Raw genomic sequence first — 22359 nt, 5'->3', positions numbered from 1 at the left:
CACAATGAGATACCATCTCATACCAGTCAGAATGGCTACTACTAAAAAGTCAGCCGGGCATAGTGGCTCACACCTGTAATCTCAGCACTTTGGGAGGCAGAGGCAGGTGGATCACCTGAGGTCAAGAGTTTGAGACCAGCCTGGCCAACATGGTGAAACCCTGTCTCTACTAGAAACACAAAAAAATTAGCCGGGTGTGGTGGCATGCACCTGTAGTCTCAGCTACTCGGGAGGCTGAGGCATGAGGATCACTTGAACCTGGGCGGAGGAGGTTGCATTGAGCCTACATCACACCACTGCACTCCAGCCTGGGTGACAGAGCGAGACTCAATCTCAATTTTTTAAAAAAGGTAAAAGAATAACAGATGCTGGCAAAGTCGCAGAGAAAAGGGAATGCTTATACACTGCTGTATGCCACTGTCGGTGGCAGTGTAAATAGTCCAACCATTGTGGAAAACAGTGTGGCAATTCCTCAAAGAGCTACCATTCAACCCTGCGATCCCATTACTGGGTATATACCCAAAGAAAGAGAAATCATTCTAAATATGTAAATATAAATATATTTATATAACATAAATATATTACTATCATATATAAATATTTTATATCATATATTTATATAACATAAATATTTTATATCAATATCATATATTTATGTAACTTAAATATATGATATTTATATATTTAGATAACAAATATATGATACATTTATTAGACTGATTAGATAACAAATATATGATATTAATATCATATATTTATATAAGACAAATATAAAGATACATGCACAGGTATGTTCACTGCAGTAATATTCATGATAGCAAAGACATGGAATCAACCTAAATGCCCATGAACGGTAGTCTGGATAAAGAAACTGTGGAATATATACATCATGGAATACTACAAAGTCATACAAAAGAATGAGATCATGTCCTTTGTAGGAACATGAATGGAGCTGGAGGCTAACATTCTTTGAAAACTAATGCAGGAACAGAAAACCAAATACCGCATGTTCTCACTTACAACTGGGAGCTAAATGGTGAGAACACTTTGACACAAAGAAGGGAACAATAGGCACTGAGACCTACTTGAGGGTGGAGGGGGAGAAGAGAGAGAAGATTTGGAAAGATAACTATTGGGTATTAAGCTTAGTACCTGGGTGACAAAATAATCTGTATGACAAACCCCCATGGCATGAATTTACTTATATAACAAACCTGCACACGTATCCCTGAACCTAAAATAAAAGTTAAAGAAAACTACAATACCATTTACATTAGCACCCCCCAAAATGAAATACTTAGGTATAAATCTAATAAAACATTAGCCAGGAATGGTGGTGTGCACCTGTTATCCCAGCTACTTGGGAGGCTGAGGTAGGAGGACCGCTTGAGGCCAGGAATTCCAAACCAGCCTGGTCTTATTTACAAGAGCTCTTATATGCAAGAGCTATATAATGAAAACTACAAAACTCTGATGAGAAATGTTTTATGTTTGCAGAACCTAAATAGAGATATTCCATGTTTATGGATAGGAAGGCTCAATAGCATCAAATATAGGTTCAATTCAATCCCAATCAAAATCCCAGCAAATTGTGTTGTAGAGATCCATAAACTTACTCTAGTTTATATGGAGATGCAAAAACTTAGAATAGCCAACACAATACTGAAAACAACAACAACAACAACAACAACAACAAACTTGGAGAACTGACACTACCTGATGTCAAGATTTACTATAAAGCTACAGTAATCATGACAGTGATATTGGTTAAAGAAAAGACAAGTAGAGCAGGGGAACACAATAGAGAGTCCAGAAACAGACCCACATAATCAACATATCCTTGACAAAGGGGCAAAAGCAATTCAACAGAGCGAAGGCAGTCTTTTCAACAAATGGTGCAGGAACAATTGGACATCTACCTTCAAATAAATGAATCTAGACACAGACCTTATACCCTTCACAAAAATTAACTCAAATGGATTACAAACCTAACTGTAAGATACAAAACTATAAAACTCTTGTAAGACAACATAGGAAAAAATTTAGATGACCCTGAGTTTGGCAGTGACTTGTTAGATATAATCCAAGAAAGAAAGAATTCATGAGCTGGGCTTCATTAAAATTAAAAATATCTGCTCTGCAAAAGACACTGTCATGAAAATGAAAGACAAGCCACAGACTGGGAGAAAATATGCATGAAAGATATATCTGATAAAGGACTCTTAAAACCCAACAAGAAGAAGAAAAGAAACAGTCCAATTAAAAAATGGGCCCAAAACTTAACAGATACATCACTAAAGTATATATGGAAAGATGGCAAATAAGCATAAGAAAAGATGCTCCATATTATATATCATCAGAAACATGCAAATTAAACAGCAATGAGATACCACTACACCCCTATTAGAATGGCCAAAATCTAGAACACTGACAACACTAAATGCTAGTGAGGATGTGGAGCAACAGGAACTCTCATTCCACGGCTTGACTGCAGAAACCAAGGCCTTGCCAACCCACCTGTCACTCACCCTCCAACAGTGTTTATCACTATTTTTTTCACAGCACTGATCTGCTTTGTTGCTCATTGACTGTCACCTCCACTGGTGCGTGATCTCCATGAGATGGGATCAGACTGACCATGGTTACCACTACATCCCAGTGCATTACTGGTGCACAATATGTGCTGAATAAATCCAAGCAGGGAAGGATGAAGCTGGAAAGGGCCCTGGAATTGGCCCTCAGGAGTCCCTGGGGTCCACAGAGAGCAGCAGCAGCAGATGAGGGCCAGGAGGCTGGTCTGACCGTCCTGAGAGGGCAGACTGCAGGACGGGAGGAGAAAGAGACCAGGAGAAGATTGGCAACTGGGAGTGTGGAGGAAGGAAGAGAGAGTCTAGGGTCAGCTGAGAGACAAGGCTGGCTGGAGAGCAAAGGGTCTCATCTCTTTTTAAGTCAGACCCAAGTGAGAGGAAGGTTAAAGAGAAGTTGGTAGAGAAGGTGTGGAGGATGATGCCAAATAGTGCACCCTGCTTTCTTCTCAGCTGGTGTTCACTGGGTCAGGTGCAGTTTCTAGTGCAGACCCTGCCCTGAACCCCTGAACTTAGAGGGCCGCTCTGAAAGTGGGCCACACAGAGCTCCAGTCTGTGTGATTGGTTGGCGTGGGCCAGCGCAGACAGTTCACTCCATAGAGGACACAATATAGACAGTCGACTCTATGGAGCCCACAGCACAGCCAGTCCACTCTGTGGAGCCCGCGGCACAGACAGTCCACTCTATAGAGCCACAGCAGACAGTCCACTCTGTGGAGCCCGCGGCACAGACAGTCCACTCTGTGGAGCCCGCAGCACAGACAGTCCACTCTGTGGAGCCCGCGGCACAGACAGTCCACTCTATAGAGCCACAGCAGACAGTCCACTCTGTGGAGCCCGCGGCACAGAGAGTCCACTCTGTGGAGCCCGCGGCACAGACAGTCCACTCTGTGGAGCCGGCGGCACAGACAGTCCACTCTGTGGAGTCTACGGCACTGACAGTCCACTCTGAGCGGGACAGGAGGCTGGGTAGAGACAGTCCCAAGAGGTCAGCAGCACTTCAAAGACAAACCTTCGTTTTGGGCAGAGGCCAAGAAAGAGCAAACACAGAAAGAAAATGACCAAATGAAACGAAGTGGAGATATTTTTCAAAATAATGTGAAAATATTTCCATAATGCAGTTTAAAAAATACTTATTAGAGGGAAGCTATTGCCTTCTTGTTGCATTATAAAGTGGTGATCTCACAGCCTAGATTTCAGGACAAACTCGGTTTTGCACGTGCAGTTCTATTATCCTGTAGGTCTGGCTGTCATTGGCCCTGTTGGATTAGACAGCCCCATCTCAATACCATAATCACAGTTTACATGATTACACATGGAGGGTATCTGCCTTATACATGTGCTTCTATAATTTTGGCAAGACAGGAAGAAACAGCTCTTTAAAATTTATGTTTATATTGTATAAAGTTAAGTACAACAGCATCTTATATTTTTCATGTATTAGGTTGGTGAAAAGAAATTGTGGTTTTTCCGTTAAAGTAATGGCCAAAACCGTGATGACTTTTGCACCAACCGAATACATTTTTAACTCATATCAAGCCTGAGGTAATGCCAGGAATTTCTGTTCATGTAACTCCAACAATTCCTTATCTTTCTAAACCTCACCTGACCTTGAATGTGAGAATTTAGTTTGAAAAAATCTTTTAAGAATAGCAGGAGTCCCCACACTGGGTATACAGAATTGTTTTCCCATCTTAGCAGCTGGATCTGAACAGCTTCATCATCCCAGTGATCTTGAAACATTGAAATCGATTTTCTTTCCTTTTAAGGAAATAATCATTTTCTTACCTTAGACAAGTCTGACCATCTGTTTTTTGCTTTGGTAACAAGATACTGATGAGCCTGTTCACAAGCTAGTTCTGAATCCGCGACCTTCTGTTTTGGTCTTAAAAGAAAAAAAAATAATAAATAACTGTGTTGAAATTTAATGGGTTCATTAATCTCCCAAGGGGTTTCCCTGTCCCCCCTGTTTGTTTCAAGGATACCATTAAAGTCTGTTATTTCACATCTGGTTTAACTTAATTCTTAAAGTACAGTCTTATTCCTCCAGCTGCGCGTCAGGGAAGTCTTTTGACATTGTGTAAGTCCTTGTTTATTTTCAGATAAATGCTATTCAACTTTTTTTTTTCAGCACACAAAACAAACAGGGCTCATTTATTCTCAGAAGGGGGAAAACACAATGTAACATTAAGTGTCTTGGGAGGAAAACAGCTAAAAACTTTTATTTCTGAATTTGCAAGTTGGAGAGATAATGGAGACTACAGGAAATGGTTGAGAAACACTGGGGGAACTTCTCAGCTCATTTTCCAAGGTGAGGCTTGTAGGATTTAAAGATAGGGCTGGGCGTGCTGGCTCACGCCTGTAATCCCAACACTTTGGGAGGTCAAGGCGGGTGGATGACTTGAGGTCAAGAGTTCGAGATCAGCCTGGCCAACATGGTGAAACCCCGCCTCTACTAAAACTACAAAAATGAGCTGGACATGGTAGAAACATGCTTGTAATCCCAGCTACTCGGGAGGCTGAGGCAGGAGCATTGCTTGAACCTGGGAGGTGGAGTTGGCAGTAAGCTGAGATCGTGCCATTGCACTGCAGTCTGGGGGAGAGTGCGAGACTCTATCTCAAAAATAAAAATAAATAAAAAGGATCAAAATTCTGTCATATTTACTCACAGGATGGACACTTAAAAAAAGACCCTGTGCTCACAGGTCCCTGCTAGGCCACAGTAAAGCACAATAAAGGCTGAGGCTGGAGGGGCTGGGATGCCCTGGATCTTTCCACACACTAGAACAAATTAGGAATGGAGGAAAATGTGTAAAGCCCATGTGCACACCCACCCTGGCGCCCGGCCAGTGTAAACTGCAGTCACTGTGATTTTCCTTCTCCACCTGCCTCCCCCTGCCCTTGACAGTGCTGTCTCTCCCCACTCTCTTCTGAGAGGTCATCTCTTCCAACGTCCCCAACTACAGCCTTGACGCTGCTTGCCTATGAGTCTGCACCACCGGTACTACACCCGCACCTGCTTTTCTGTGCCATCTTTCTCCAACTGCCTACCGGACTCTGCAGAATCATGGAATTTCGAGGGTGGAAAGGGATCCAAACTCAACCAGCCAATCCCCTCTCACTACTTGACCACGTAAGGCTTTGGAAGATTGATGGAATTATGTTGCGTTTTTACAATTTTTGCTTAAAAGGACTGTAAGTCCTAATGATGTCTATTGCCCTGCCTTCACGTTTAGACTCCTCCTAAATCCCACCTGCACCAGAGGACTCACCTGAGCCTCCCCAAAGTGCTGTCAGAGAGCCCGCGAGGGGCATGTGCTATCTCAGCAAAGTCAGTGGATCCCAGTTGATTTCACTGTCGAAACGCATATCCAAACAGCCCTAGGCCCCCTGCTTTCCACACCCTGATTTCTTTTCCAGGTTATAAGGCTTGATTATTTCCTTAATTATCCATGAGCAAACCAATGAATCCTACTGCTTTTCCATCTATTTTCCCCTTTCTCATTTTACATACTTGTCCCTCTCGAGAGATCAGGAGGTTTTCCGGTGGTTACTTAATTCCTCTCCTATTGCCCAGCTTGTTAAATCTTGACAATCAGTCAGATCCAGCCTTCCTTCCTATCAGCCAGCTCCTCAGTCACAGATTCATAGGAACACTCGCTATGTGCTGCTCTAGGCCCTGCAGACACAATGACTAGCAATGCGGACAGAGTCCACATTCCCAAGGAGCTTACACTGTGATGCAGAAACTTACAACAAACACACAAGAAAAATAAGTGACTCGGCCGGGCGCGGTGGCTCATGCCTGTAATCCCAGCACTTTGAGAGGCTGAGGTGGGCAGATCACGAGGTCAGGAGTTCGAGACCAGACTGGCCAACATGGTGAAACCCTGTCTCTACTAAAAATACAAAAATTAGCTGGGCATGGTGGTGCACGCCTATAATCCCAGCTACTTGGGAGGTTGAGACAGAAGAATCACTGGAATCTGGGAGGCGAAGTTTGCAGTGAGCTGAGATCATGCCACTGCACTCCAGTCTGGGTGACAGAGTAAGACTCCATCTCAAAAAAAAGAAAGAAAAGAGAGAGAGAGAGAGAAAAGAGAATAGAAGAGAAGAGAAGAGAAAGAAAAGAGAAGAAAAGAATAGAAAACAAAAGAAAAGAAGAAAAGAAAAGAAAGAGACTCAGATAACTTCAGATACTGCATGGGACCCAGAATGATGGGGCGGGGGCGACTTCGTCAGGAAGACCAGGGAGCGGCTCTTTGACAGCTGCGTGAAGACTTCAGGGAACACACTCCAGGCAGTACCAGGGTCTTGGGAGGTGCTTCCGGTCCCAGTTAGGATGGAGTAGGCACACTTCACCCTTTCTCTCCTTCTTACGACAACCCAACATCCTACACAGAATACAAAATGCAACTATCTGAGGACACTAAAAGGTAAATAATAAGAGGCTGACGGAAAGAGAAATAAAAACTTGAAGAATGACAAAGTTATGAGTTTCATGGGGCTTTCCTCCCATGTTCCCAGCTTAAGAGTCAAGAGCAGTCCTAATTCTGGAACCGTGCAGCAGATGTGAACAGAAAAAGGTCCAAAAGAAAGGCTGACTTTCTGACCAAAGAGCTAGGACAGTATGGAGGGCCTCTTCAGGAGACAGTGGCAGGAATTCCCGTTTTTGTCTCTGTTTACTCTCCCAGCCCAATTCTGAGACTGCACTTTTGTAGTGGTGCCCATGATAGCAGTGGCCAAAACGTTAAAATTTTCTCTAACTAGAAAAAATGAGAAAAAGGGTTCCTGTGATTCAAGGAATGTTGGGAAATTCATGTTAATTTTCTCTCTCTCTCTTTTTTTTTTTTCTCTCACTAGGGCCCTGAAGGTGACCCTCATCATGAGACATGAATAGCAACACAGATAAGCTAAAACCTAAGATTTTCTAGCCAGAAGATGCAGAAAAGTAGCCCTTGGAGGCTACAGAGTGTGGGGGAGATCATAGAGAAGAGAGAGTTAGAGGAAGGGACATCTGTGCAGGAAGTTCCAGGTTCACCTCTGATGTGTGCAGGTGTAGAACTGACCCCAAGCAGCATAGCAACAGGCTTTGAGAACATGATTACTGTGTAGTTAAGACTGACTTCTGGGTGGTGCACACGTGGGTTTCCCTGAAGAGTACTGCAATGACTTTGAAAACAAAATTGACATTAAAACCACAGAAGTCACGTTAGGACTTGCAGTCTAAAACTAACTAGGCTGATTGCCTGCTAAAATAATGACAAAAAAAAAAAATCGACACACTACAGAGGATTTTAACAGAACCAGAGTGTCATAACAAAACAGTTAAAGTATCTAGGATACAGTCCAAAGTGATATAAAAAAACAGAAAAATCTCAATAATGCTCAAGGTAAAAGACAACAGATACCAACCCCAAGATGAACTAGACGTTGAAATTATCAGATTGTAAAGCAGCTATTATATTCATGGAGTAAGAGCAAACAAACTTGAAAGAAAGAAGAAGGAAAAAGGAAATAACCAAAATACAGTAACTGAAATGACATTCACTGGATTGGCTCAGCGGCAGAATGGAATGACAGAGGAGTCAGCAAACTTGAAAACTCATGAATAGAAATCTCTCAAACTGAACGAAAGAGAAAATAAAAATAACATAGTCTCAGAGATACAAAACCTGTGATACAAAACCAAAAGGTCTAAGCTTCATGTCATTGAGGTACCAAAAGGAGAAGAAAAAGATGGGTACAGAAAAAGTATTTTTAAAAATAATAGCTGAAAACACCACAAATTTGGCATAAAACATAAATTTACAGATTTAAGAAGCTCAATAAATCCAAAAAGAGATTAAAAAAAAAAAAGAACAAACAAAAACCACCAAAAAACCCACCGTCAAACAAATCAAATCATAAATTATACCCAATTGTCTGAAAAACTAAAGATTAAAAAAAAATATCTAAAGTAGTGTGAATGGCCTGGTACGGTGGCTCATGCCTGTGATCCAAGCACTTTGGGAGCCTGAGATGGGAGGATTGCTTGAACTCAGGAGTTCGAGACCAGCATGGGCAACATGACAAGACCCTGTCTCTAGAAAAAATACAAAATGTAGGCATGATGGTGCTCACCTGTGATTGCAGCTACTTGGGAGGCTGAGGTGGATCACTTGGACCTGGGAGGTCAAGGTTGCAGTGAGCTGTGATCGCACCGCTGCACTCCAGTCTGGGTGACAGAGTGAGAGATCTAGTTAAAAAAAGAGAAGAAAAGAGAAGAAAAGAAAAGAGAAGAAAAGAGAAGAGAAGAAATGAAGTCTGGGAAAAATGGCATATTAAATACGAGAAAATGGAATATTTGCATACTTCTTGCCACAGATTATGGAGGCCATAAGACCATGGAACAACATTTTTAAAGTGCTGGAACAAAAGAATTGTCAACCCCAAACTCTATATCCAGCAAAAATATCTTTCAAGAATAAAGAGTAAATAAAGATATTATAAATTGAACAAAACTAAGACAATTTGTCTCCAACAGACCTGCTCTAAAAGATGTCCTATAGGAAGTTCTTCAGGGGAAGAAGAATGATAGCTGAGAGAAACTTAGAACTTCAGAAAGAGAAGAATAGCAACAGAAGTGGTAAATACCTAGGAAATTATAATACACATTTTTTTTCTCAGAGTTTAAAATACATGAAGCATAAATTAATAGTACTAGAAAAAGAAATAGACAAACTCAAAAGTATTGCTGGAGACTTCAACACTCCTCTCTTAGTAATTAATAGAATAAGGAGACAGAAAATAATCAAGAATATAGAAGACCTGAACAACACTAATAACCAACTTGATCTGACATTTACAGAACACTCCACCCAACAGCACCAGAATACACATTATTTTCAAGTATACACAGAATACTTACCAAGACAGACCATATCCAGGGTCATAAAACAAACCTTAACTAATTAAAAAGAATTAATATCACACAAGATATGTTCTCTGACCACAACAGAATTAAATTATAATCAATAACAGAACAATATTTAAACACTATGCATTTTTTTTTTTTTTTGAGACAGAGTCTCACTCTGTCACCCAGGCTGGAGTGCAGTGGTGCAACCTCAGCTCACTGCAATCTCCACCTCCCAGGTTCAAGCAATTCTTCTGTCTCAGCCTCCCGAGTAGCTGAAATTATAGGCACCCACCACCACGCCTGGCTGGCTTATTTATTTTTGTCTCTTTAGTAGAGATGGGATTTTGTCATGCTGACTAGACTGGTCTTGAACTCCTGATCTTAAGGGATCTGCCCACCTCAGCCTCCCAAAGTGCTGGGATTACAGGCATGAGCCACCACATCTGGCCTGAACACTATGCAAATATTTTGAAATTAAACAACATACTTCTAAACAATCCATGGATCTAAGAGGAAGTCTTAAGGGAAATTAGAAAATAATTTGAAATGAATAGAAATAAAAACTACAACATATCCAAATTTGTGAAATGCAGCTACATCACTGCCTACAGGGAAATACATTACATTAATGGTTTATATGAGAGAAAAAAGGACTCAAATAAAAACTATGGGTTTCCAATTTAAGAAATATAAAAGAGAAACTGAATCCAAAACAAGCAGAAAGAAGGAAATAATAAAGACCAAAAATCAATAAAATTGAAATCAGAAAAATAGAGAAAAATCAATAAAACAAAAGCTAGTTCTTTTAAAAGATCTATGAAAGTGAGAAGACTTAGCTGAGCTGAAGAAGAAAGGAGAAAAGAGATCAACTATGAAAGTCATAAATGAAATAAGGAATCTCACTAAATACTTCACAGATACTTAAAAAACAATAAAAGAACATTATGAACCATATTAATTCCATGAATTTGACAACTCTGATGACCAACATCTTGAAAGATGCAAATTAGCAAAACTCACTTGAGACGAAATAGAAACTCTGAATAATCCAATAACTATTAAATTAACTGGATTTATAGTTACAAACCTTCCAACAAAGGATGTTCCAGGACTTGATGACTTCACTGGTTAATTCAATCAAATGTCTAAGAAAGAATAACAATTCTACACAATACAGAAAATGGAAGAGAAAGGAATATTCCTAAGTCATTTTATGAGGTTAACAGGGCCATGTTACCAAAATCACGATTGGTATTAATGACTTTTATTATTCTTAGATGTCTTCCAAAATAAATTACTTATTTTATTTATTATTATTATTTTTTAATAAAATAAAGCTCATTCTGGCCAGGTGCAGTGACTCATGCCTGTAATCCCAGCACTCTGGGAGGCCAAGGCAGGTAGACCACCTGAGGTCAGGAGTTTGAGACCAGCCTGGCCAACATGGTGAAACCCCGTCTCTACTAAAAATACAAAAAATTAGCCGGGCGTGTAGTTCCAGCTACTTGGGAGGCTGAGGCAGAAGAATCGCTTGAACCTAGGAGGCGGAGGTTGCAGTAAGCCGAGATGGCGCCATTGCACTCCAGCCTGGGTGACAAGAGCGAAACTCTGTCTCAAACAAACAATTCATTCTATTTTGCAATTATCATCTGAATCCATTAAACCCTCTTATATATCTATGACAAGTTATGTGGTCTTGGTGATGTTGATTTTAATCTTACTATATCTAACCTAAATAATATACTATATTATCCCAAATATTTCATTATTACTCTTCAACTGTTCCCAGCTTTGCTAAAAAGAGAGAGAGAGAGAGAGAACAACAAAACCAAAATGATAGAATCACCTGTTGAAATGAACCACCACTAGGACATCACCCTTCAGTGTTCTTGCTGCGGTGCCCAAAGTTCTACAGTATTTCTCAAGAGTGTATAAAAGAAGACAATGACACCATGCTTGGGGTGTTGTATTAGATTTCACTGAATGCAGCTGGAAATTCAGAATTCCTTCTTTATGCCCAAATGGCTAAGGGAAGAAAATCTGAGATAGGAAGAGATTTCACAATTATGAGATGATTCAGAAGAGAAAGGCATATAGAGACAGAACAGCACTCTAGATTCCAAAGATGATGGTGACATTGATCACATCAGCCAAAGCGCTTGATGACTGAATGATATATTTCTAAGGATAGAAAAGGAAATTTGGTATTTTCATTCAGTTAGTCATCCAACACGAAGGAGCTGATCATGCAGTATTTGGCGATGGACTATCTAATTTTGCTAAAAGGACACATGAGAATTTTCTTTCATCTTTTAGGACGTTTGTGCATCAAAATGTACTCCATGCAGGCTGTAAGTGGATAAATGGTGAAGGCAAGTGTGTTTTAAATAAGGACTGGAAGGGAATTGAAGAAGTAGAAAAAAAAGGAATAAGTCATTGGACCAATCATTCTACTTGGTATTTATATATCTTAAAATGAAAATGTTTTGCAGTTATGAAGCTAACATGATAGTGTCCTCTTTTCAGCAAGGTTATGAACTCTCAACGTTTTCCAAAGTATTGTGGTTTTATGATGTGGGTGGAAAGTGAAGACCCAGAGAGCAGAGGGGCCCAACCAAGAGGGCAGGAAGGCTTCTAGAAAGGGGTGGTATCCAGGTCTGCGTGGTGGTGGAGGTGGAATAGGGCAGGCTTTCCAGGCAGAGGAGGTAGCCCCTCCCAACAAGCTCCTGGGCTCAAATGCCTGCCCCACTGCTCATTATCTGTGTCCTTGTGGACACATCTTCAACTGTTCTCTGAGCCCCCACTCCTTCATCTGTGAAGCCAGCTGGGAATGCCTTCTTTCAGGGCTGCTGGGGTATTAAAGGACATGTCTTCAGGAAACACACCACAGCGCCTGGCCAAGGGGGGCTTAGCTTTCTGAAGCAGTGCCTTGGTTTGGGTCCATCAGACCCCGGGGACCAAGCCAGGTCTCACTGGGCTGCAGCCTCTCCTCCTTTGTGTCCACACTCCACTCTGGGGCACAGAAAGATCTTTCTAAAGCACAGTGTGACTCCCTCACTCCATAGCATACGCCTCCCCTGCCTACCGATAGAAGGTGATGTCCTTCACAGCCTACCCTCCTGCCCTCCTGGCCTCCTCCCCAACCAGGCCCACCATGCAGGTGGATCCCACACATGCATCCTCTCCTCGTTTCCCGAATGTGCTCAACACCCCCGCCTGCCTCTGTGATCTCGCAAATGTTCTTCCCTGGCCTGAAATGACCCTTCCTCTAGCCTGCACCTGGCAAACTCTTACTCAAACTTCAAGACCCAGCTCAAATGTCCCTCCTTTTCCTGAGCAACTCACAGGTGCCTCCTGCTCCTGTGGCACTTAGTCATCCTCTATTTTGTACCTGTCTTATACTCGACCCTGAGCCCCTCCAAAGGAGCATCTGGGTCTTATTCATTGTTGTACTATCTAATTCTGTGACAATGTCTAGCATATACTAGGCCCTTAGTAAATATTTGATGAATGAGCGTATACATACAAGTACTAAGGTTGAGTCGTCTGAATGGGAAAACTGCACTTTGTGGTTGAAATTTTCCATGTTCGTTCTGCAGAGAATGGAAAATGAACTTTCTCCAGAGAATTTTTCGGGAAGAATTGTGTTTGTTTGTTTAAATGTGAGGCAGTGAAGTCTCATATTAAAGCTCCTGAGAATCTGAGCCGTGGGAAGCAGGTGTCCAACTTACGTGTTAGATGATCTTTTTGCTATCATCATTTTCTTTCTTGCTTGCTTTTTTATTTATTTTTTTTAGTGTAGACAAAATAAAACCTATGAATTCAGGAGGAAGAATCGGCGTGCAAGATCAGAGGGCCTTCTGCAGCCTACCCAAGTGTCACAACAGTCTGGCACAGTGGCTATGGCTTCCAGGGCTCCACTCTCAGGGAGCTGCCCTTGCCTAGGTAGAAGCAATAAATGTCTAGAACCCCTGGGGACTGTGAGTGCCTCAAGGGGCAAAACAGCATAGTGAGTGTCACTATGATGCTGTATCAGCACATCAGAAGACACACCTCGGTACTAGCATAGCACACAGCATTTCACAATTACTCATGTAATAATAATTGGTCAAGGAGGAGCTGACTAGCTACTTCATTCATGCATGTCGGCTCTCAGCAGATCTCAGCAGGGAGCCAATGGGGACAGGCGATCCCCTGCTGCCACTGTTGGATGGGGTTGGATGGTAGCCCCATTGTGCCTTCAAGGAGTGTACGTGCTTCCTGGGAGACAACACTGAGTTGGAGCTCAGCTGGACACTGAGATTCTCCTGGCTGGCAGTGAGGCCATATAGGCTGGGCAGGGGCCTAGGGGGCAGCACTGCCCGGGGAGGGTCTGGAGGAGGTTCTTGCGTCCCCTGAGGCAGTTGGCACAGATAGCTTCTCAGTGCCTGTCAATTATTACGAGACGGTCTGTGTTCCCCAAATTCACATCCATCACCTAGATTAACATCTGGAGGTGAAGAGGAGGTAGGAGGCATCAGTTCCCGAAGAAGGTTACTGTGTTCACTTGACAAAGATTTATCTGCGTGGAGTTCGTGCACAGCCCTCCGCCTGCCCCTGCAGAGGACGGGCCCAGCCTTGGACAGAGGATAGGCTGTGCTCATAGGTCTCCTAAGTGTCAATTTTAAAGGACTGAGCAAAAAGCATATATTTTTGAACCCAGATTAATACATAGAAAAATAAGTATATGTATGTATGTGTGTATATACATTTTTTCATATACATATGAATATATAAGTATATGCATATGAAAAAAGACATACACATATATATGTATATATTTATATAAGTGTGTCACACACACATATGTAAGTATATGCATATGAAAAAAGACTGAAATGATACCCAGCAAAATATAAAATGATGCTCACAGGTGGTAAGACCAGGGCTGTATTTTCTGGTTGTTCTACACTGAATGCATATTCCTCGAATGACTTTTTCTGAACCAAGAAAAAGAAGAAAACAATCACTCCATTCTTGGCATCCCTTTGCGGACACCATGGAAATACCGGACATCACAGTGGCACGGGCCGGCATATATCAAAGACACGGAACCGTGCTGCCTTCTTACCTAATGAGTCTTTGAGGTGCTTCATCTGTTTTCAGTGATCTCTTCTCACACAAATTTCGAAATTCCCGAAAATTTAAAGTGACACTAAGTCTCAAGCCAAGAAGGCCAAGGAAGCGCTCAAATTCGTCGTCTCTGAGATTAAACAGTAGGTGCCCGAGCAATTTGTGAAGGTCATGCATGTTGATTATGCCATCCCTGTCAGTGTCTATTTTAAAGAAGGCAGAATAGGGGTCCTAAAAAAAAACACACACAAGTCAAAGCCCTTCTCCTTGAGCCCCGAACGGCAACACATGCAAACCTCCACGTGTACAGCCTCATCTCCACGCAAGGAGGGGCAGCTTGGCTGGGCCCTGACTATTGCTTTTAGAGACTCGGCTGTTCCAGGAATATCCTCACCATGCTTTGCTTTTCCCAAGAAATTATAAAGCTCTCCAGCTAGCCAGGGGATATAAACAATCCTCTTTGAATGCTAAGAGTTCAGGGAAAGGAACAGACTGCTTTTCTTTTCCTTCCACACACTCGGTTTGTGGAGCTTAAACTTCTAGTCCAGGAAGGAAGGGAAGGAGAAAGTGCTGGAGGTTTCTGGTGTGTATGAACATCCTGCTCGCAATTTTTTATATCACTTTCATCATGTTTGGCTGCTTCTGTCTACAGGCAAACAAATACCGCACTGAATCTCAGGCAAGGAGCCACCTGAAGGCCAGGCCTCTGTTTCGATGACCGTGATAGAGATCAGCCATGTCTGGGATCCACAAACCTGCCACATCCGAAGGACTTCCGCTCAGCCCATCGCGCTGGTTGGAGGGCACAGGGATTCCTATTTTGCAGATGAGGAAACAGAGGCTCAGGGTTCCCAGGGAACCCGTGACTAGAGACCCTGCTGCATGACAGAGCATGCACTCTGCAGGCAGGTGGCTCAGTTGCAAACCGCAGCTCTGCCACTTACTAGCAACGCGACCGTGGGTGAGATAGTTAACCTTGTGGTGCTTCTGTTTTCTCGTCTGTACAATGGGGACTATGATAGTCCCTGCTTCCTTGGGATGTTTGTGAGGAGTGAATTTGCTAATGATGCAAAGCGCTTAGAATGAGGCTGGGTTTCTTGGCACTCTAAAATGCTGTTTGTTGCGCTTGCCATTTGCCTAAGATCGTAGAGCAAGTGCAAGGCTCTGCCCGGGGCTAATGCCTGTTTCCCGCATGCACCTGCTTTCCGGGTCTCAGGACTGAAAAGTTGCTGACGTGGCCCCAACCCACCTCGTTCCATCGGCACCTGACGCAGCCCCTCACCTGGGAGTTACCTGGCTGTTCTGGCGGCATTGCTCTTGTCCCCTCTTATTACAGCCTTCTCCCACAGAGGTTACTTAGGATATCAGGCAAGACCTGCTGTGACCCCAAGTGTCTCATGCAAATGTGTAGGGATTTTGTGGAAAGCTCTCTCTGTATTCACTCATGTATTCATTCACCAAAAATTATTCAGCACCTAATATGTGCAATTGCCATGCTGAATACTGTGGAAATCAATTTAAAAGATGCTGCCCCTGCCTCTGGGAGACAATACAGTGTGGCAGGGAGGCTGATGTCTAACTCTGCTGGAGGGGGCCTCCCGGGGTGCAGGCCCATCTGTTTCTTGATGATTCCCTCTACACTGCCAGCCCCAAGACCCCCTACCCACAGCCTCACATCTCCAGTGGTTTGGGGGCATTTTCTCTGGGATGTCAAACTGAGCATGGCCCAAATCAAACTCCTGACATCCACCCTCTGTGCCCACCCTGCTCCTCCCAAGTCTTCCCATTCTAGTAAGTGGAGCTCTTTCCTCCCAGTTGCTCAGACACAAACCTGGGAGCCCTTCTGAGCCCTGGCTTCCTCTCACCCCCACATCCAGTCTGCCCACACATCCCGCTGGTTCTCCCTTCAGAGTGCATTAGCACTGGACCCTTTCTCCCAGGCCCACCACCTCGGCCCCCACACAAGGCTGCTGGACTCCTGCAGGAACCTTGCGACGGCTCCCAGCTGCCATCATCGGCTCCGTGGCCTCTGCTCTGTGCAATCATCCCCAAGCAATCCCTTACAGCCGACGTCATGCATGAGGCACCTCTGCTCACCCCCCTTGACTCTCCATCTCACTCAGAGTCTAAGGCCAAGGCCTGGCTGTGGTCCACAAACCCGTTTACACCCCCATCCCACCCATCCCCTCGCTGTTCTTTGAACAGGCCAAGCCTGCTTCAGGGTGTTTCAGGGAGCCCTCTCCAGTGTCCGCAGGGCTCTGGCTCCTTCATGACTCTGTCCGAGTGTCCCCTCTCCAGAGAGGCACTTCCTGACTCTTCTGTACAGTGGCACCAGCCCTGACAGGCTTGTGGCCTCCCATGATCCTCTACTTTTCTCTTTGGCACATGTTACCACCTGACCTAGTAGAGGTTTCTTTTTACTTTTTTTTTTTTTTTTGAGACGGAGTCTCACTCTGTCGCCCAGGCTGGAGTACAGTGGCTGGATCTCAGCTTACTGCAAGCTCCGCCTCCCGGGTTCACGCCATTCTCCTGCCTCAGCCTCCCGAGTAGCTGGGACTATAGGCGCCCGCCACCTCGCCCGGCTAGTTTTTTGTATTTTTTAGTAGAGACGGGGTTTCACCATGTTAGCCAGGATGGTCTCGATCTCCTGACCTCGTGATCCGCCCGTCTCGGCCTCCCAAAGTGCTGGGATTACAGGCGTGAGCCACCGCGCCCGACCCTAGTAGAGGTTTCTGTGTCCACTGCACTTCCCCCTAGAACATAAGCGCGAGGCTGGGCTCTGATCTGTTCCCTGTTGCAGCCCCAGCTCCCCGAGCCATGCTCACCACAACGTCTGTGAGAGGGGGTTTCTGGACATGAAGGAGCAGCATTTCCCAGGCACTGAGCACTCTGCTGGGTACAGAGACACCATAACTGTAACATGGCCCCTGACACCCAGGTCCTCACCGTCTACTAGGGAAGCAAGACAGGAAGCAAATCATGGCAATCCAGTGTGATTACTGCAGGGACAGAGGTGTAAGGGCTGTGTGGGGCCAGCCTGGATTCTGGACTCGAGGGACAATCTAGATGCTATGAGATCATACATGGCTAATCTTCACAAGTTTATAAACTAATCACTCCTCAAACCTCAGTCTTCAGCTTCCCCAATGTTGGTGGGTAGTACAGAGGCTTTGGAATCGAGCCGGTGTTATTTCAGCTCCTGACGGCGCCATGTACTAGAGAGGTGGCTTTGGGTCACCTTCTCCCCGTCTCTGACCCGCAGTATCTCCAGCTGTAACACGGGAACACTAAACCTATTTGACAGGTGGTTGCAGGTGTCCGAATACATGAGGCCCTGTGTGTGGTCCTCCAGTTCGCTGCCTGGCATCAGGTGTGGTGTCCAAACACAAATTGGTCATGTGCAGTGTGGCAGGCACTGTGGCAGCCCCTTGGGTTACTGTGGTGGATGATGTAGAGATGGCTCGGGGCTCACTGTTGAATCCAACTGCAGCAGCCTCTGGGCTGCGTGCTGGGAGGGACGTGAGGAGAGAGGGGAATGTGCAGTGGCCAACCTCTCAGCTGATGTGAAGGGCTCGAGAAGGACCAGAAGCTTGGGGAGGAGTTCGCTGATCAAAGGGGAGGTGCCATCCAAGCAAAGGAACGGAATGTGCGAAGGCTGAGAGGCAGGAAAGGGTGAGGAGGCGAGAGATCCTGTGGGCAGGCCAGGCAGGAGCAGGGCATATTCTGATAGCACAGTGGGTGCTCTGGTCAGAGATGCACATGGACGAGACCGTCCTGCGAGGACCAGGGGTCCAAGGCGAATTGTAAAGTGAAAAGTGAAGTTGCAGAGAACTGAGTGTACTGTGACCCTATTTGTGGGTTGATAGGTTTATCCTTTTTGTTTCTAAAAGATATATGAAGCCAGGGACCGTGGCTCACACCTGTAATCCCAGCACTTTGGGAGGCTGAGGTGGGAGGATCACTGGAGCCCAGGAGTTTGAGACCAGCCTGGGCAACATGGCAAGACTTCATCTCTATCAAAAAAAGTGACTGTACCATCCCATTTAAAAATTGAGACCCGTGCTTTGTTCACTTTGCATATACCTGCAAGGACACAAGCCAAGTCCTCATGAGCCTCAGACATAACCCACATCCAGCCTGTCTCACATAAAAACTGGCAATTAGGGGTTCACTCCTCTGTTTCACCCACTAGCTTACAAACTCTCTAGTGGGATAGAGTGGGTGTTGGTGACGGTCTGTTGAATGAATTCATTATTTAATTATCTATAATAAAGATCATTTTGGAAAACACAGGATATATGTTCACTGTAGCCAAGCTTCACTGCTCGTAAAGATAGGAAAGCAACGGTGCGGCGTGGAGCTGGGCTTCCCACGGCCCCCACTGGGAGATGCGAGGAGTGTGCGAGGGAGAGGAGACAGCCTGAGAGAGGGGACAGCGTGGGGGACTGCAATGCAATGGGCCAAGTGCAGGGAGGCAGCTGCCAGACCTCTGCAGTTAGGGTGCCCTGCCAGCCAGCACAGAGGGGTGTCTGCTCCTGGAGCCTTTGCCTACCCTCTGCCCTCTCTCCCTGCAATGGCTGCTGCCTCCCACCCAGCCTGGCTTTCCTTTGGAGGACCAGGCACTCCCCACCTAAATGACCCCTTCCTCTTCCACGCTGGAGCCCACAGGCCAGTGGTTCCCAGAGTACTTCTCTTGGCCGGCCATTAGCCTGGATGAGATCATAAGGACCAATCCTTCTCCATGTATGCATATGGCGATCATATTTGCTCAAACCAAAAATCAGAATGCTCGCTCTGAAAACTGGATAGAATGTTCAAAGTCTGAGCCCTGCTGGAAAGTCTGAGCTAGGCTGCCATCATAAACATAAATGCATGTTGAAATGGGAGCCTGGTAACCAAAATGAATCTCCAGGGGTGATCAGTCTGCGGAGGATGCCTCACAGCACAGGAAATGGGGTGCTGCCCTCCCCACAGCCCCCGAGGCTGCTCTGATACCCAGTGTCTCACCTGCCCCTTCCCTTCTGGATTTCACCCATCTCCATCCTGCCTCCAGATGTGCTCCCTCCAGATGGGCTCCCTCCACCCACGGGGTGAGGACGCAGTCTAACTCCCCAGTACCCTTGGCCCTGTCTCGAGGTTCGGCTTATTGAATTGGTCTCCCTAACTTTATTCACCCTCTTTTACTTCTCATCACAAAAAGAGCTCAGATCATCCTGTACTGGCCTCTATGTTTGAACGGCTGCTGTCTACTGTTTTGTCTGTTACTTGCATGCACCATGCACACCTCCACCACGACAAGCCGTATGCTTTTCCCTAGAGCCCATGCCTTGTCTGTCCTGGCCTGGCTCAGGCTGCCTCATCTAAGGCTTGCTCCCTCCTTTCCTAGCCAGCCCATGCTTAGGTCTTATGATTCAGTGTGGGGGACACCTCCTCCAGGGAAATCTTCCTTAAAGGGCTCTTTTCCCTGTGTCCCCAGAGGATGCTCCAGTTCCTTCGACGACAGCCAGTTACTATGAATATGACTTGTCTGTTTACCATCTGTGTCTGGGATTAGACGGAACTCCCTGGGGCGGGGCTGGTAGCTTTCATCCACAGAATTTAGCACAGATTCTAGCACATAGTAAGTGTATAACACTTGTTTGGCGGGTGAATGGATGAGGGAATCAATGAAGGAATGGATGAACGGGTTTCAAAGTCACTGTACCATGGGTTGTCATGCTTCTTCCCCACCAACACCCACCTCCTATGAAAAGGGTCTCCTTACCCTTCTGCCAGCAAAGCGTCCATAGGGGTCCCTCAGGGAGGGGAGAAGCCCCTTCCTCCCCACACACCTCTCTCTGACCAGTGCTGGGTCTGCAGAGGGAAATGCTCTGTGCCCCTCGGGCTGACCGGGACACGACCTGCACCAGGACTCACACCCACTTGGGCTGCATGGTTGGGAGCAGGGGAAGCCTAGAGAAGCCCAGTGCCAGACAGTCACAGTTTACCCGGAATGACTCCTTCAGCCTCCTGGGGAAAAGCTTCAGGCATTCTTCTGCGGTGATGAAGTGGCTGTTCACGTAACTTTTTGAAGGAGTTGGAGGCTGCGGTGGAGTGGTTTCCGGCGCTCTCACTGGAGGATCTGGAACAGTGACAAAGATCAGGGTTTCCACTAGGGCCCATCAGCTTCATTCTCTTTTTTTTTTTTTTTTTTTTTTGAGACAGTCTTGTTCTTGTTGCCCAGGCTGGAGTACAGTGGTGCAATCTCAGCTCACTGCAACCTCTGCTTACTGGGTTCAAGAGATTCTCGTGCCTCAGCCTCCTGAGTAGCTGGGATTACAGGCATCCGCCATCGCGCCTGGCTAATTTTTATACTTTCAGTTCAGACAGGGTTTCACCATGTTGGCCAAACTCCTGACTTCAGGTGACCTGCCTGCCTCAGCCTCCCAAAGTGCTGGGATTACAGGTGTGAGTCACCATGCCCGGCCCACCAGCTTCATTTCTACACCAACATTTTATCTCTGCCTGTCCCAAATCCTGTTGAAGCCCCATACAGTATCCTCCTGTGAGTTGAACACAGCATTGACCTTCTTACTATCTAGTTTCTTTTCCTTCAATTCTCAGACACTTTCCTCCTCTTCCAGGAGGAACCGTGCTCCAGACTGTGGGGCCTCCTTTCACCCTCACAGACCACACTTGGCACCCTGGCATGTTTACTTGTCCTGTGTCTCTGGTTCATCTCCCAATTCCCAGAGGAGGAGAATGAGAATTCCTGCCTCTTTTTTGTTTCCTGGAATCATGTCCTAAAGATAAGAATATAGAATTCATTCAACAGTCATTAGTTCAGCAGCTATTTCCTGACCATGTATCTGTTAAGTAACATGCTGAGGCCTTCATCTGTTTCTTGGTCCTTCCAGCAATGCTCAGGAGAAGGTCCTCATGTTTGTTTACACACAAGAAAACCTATCATCCCTCGCACTTTACCTACAGGGCGGTGAGGCTCAGGGGTCCCCAGCTCACCTGAGAGGTAGAGCTCGTGGACAGCACAGCTGAATTCAGGTCCTCTGATACTAAGACCCAGTTGGTTCCCTACTACCTATGCCCTCTCTCTCCCCTAAAATTAAAGAAGGAAGTGTAACCTCTCCTTAAACACTCCATGTCAGCCAGGCGCGGTGGCTCACGCCTGTAATCCCAACACTTTGGGAGGCCAAGGCGGGCTGATCATGAGGTCAAGAGATCGAGACCAGCCTGGCCAACATGGTGAAACCCCATCTCTACTAAAAATACAAAAATTAGCTGGGCGTGGTGGTGCATGCCTGTAGCCCCAGCTACTCCGGAGGCTGAGGCAGGAGAATCGCTTGAACCCAGGAGGCTGAGGTTGCAGTAAGCTGAGATCATGCCACTGCACTCCAGCCTGGTGACAAAGTGAGACTCTGTCTCAAAAAAACAAAAACAGAAACAAAAACAAACAAACAAAAAACCTTCCATGTCTACCCCGTTTCCATTTGGCTGGGGTCATCTGAGTGTGACCTTGTGTCAAAGCCAGGCTACACACCAGGGACTTGGTTCCAGACGTGGTTCTCTGCACCTGTTGCTCCTGCGCCCTCCCCCTGGTGTGGTGGCAGATGGATGGGGGAGAGGGTACCCCAAGCTCATGGGCATCCTCTGCCCCTCTTGAGCCTGGCTTCTGCCTCATCTGCCTCACTGCAGAGGCTGCAAGTGGCCTCCCTCCGGTTCCTTACTGCCCGGCAGAGAACACCCCCACCCCACCGCCTGACCCCT

At 45.5% G+C, this 22359-nt stretch overlaps 1 protein-coding gene across 2 annotated transcripts in view; it reads right to left on the bottom strand.

Annotated features, from left to right (window-relative positions):
- The window catches only part of EFCAB6 (EF-hand calcium binding domain 6), a 306925-nt gene that overhangs the window by 94908 nt on the left and 189658 nt on the right, over positions 1 to 22359 (bottom strand). For both annotated transcript variants that reach the window (XM_001108976.4, XM_077949368.1), the window contains 3 exons: positions 20586 to 20719; positions 14597 to 14829; positions 4374 to 4470 (listed from right to left, as the gene is read on the bottom strand). In XM_001108976.4, the coding sequence (XP_001108976.4) occupies positions 4374 to 4470; positions 14597 to 14829; positions 20586 to 20719 (464 nt within the window). The remainder of the gene's footprint in view (positions 1 to 4373; positions 4471 to 14596; positions 14830 to 20585; positions 20720 to 22359) is intronic.

This window comes from Macaca mulatta, chromosome 10 (genome assembly GCF_049350105.2).
Source record: "Macaca mulatta isolate MMU2019108-1 chromosome 10, T2T-MMU8v2.0, whole genome shotgun sequence".
NCBI classification, from domain to species: Eukaryota; Metazoa; Chordata; class Mammalia; order Primates; family Cercopithecidae; genus Macaca; species Macaca mulatta.
The sequence above is the reverse complement of the archived record's forward strand: the minus strand, read 5'-3'. Positions and strand labels throughout refer to the sequence as shown.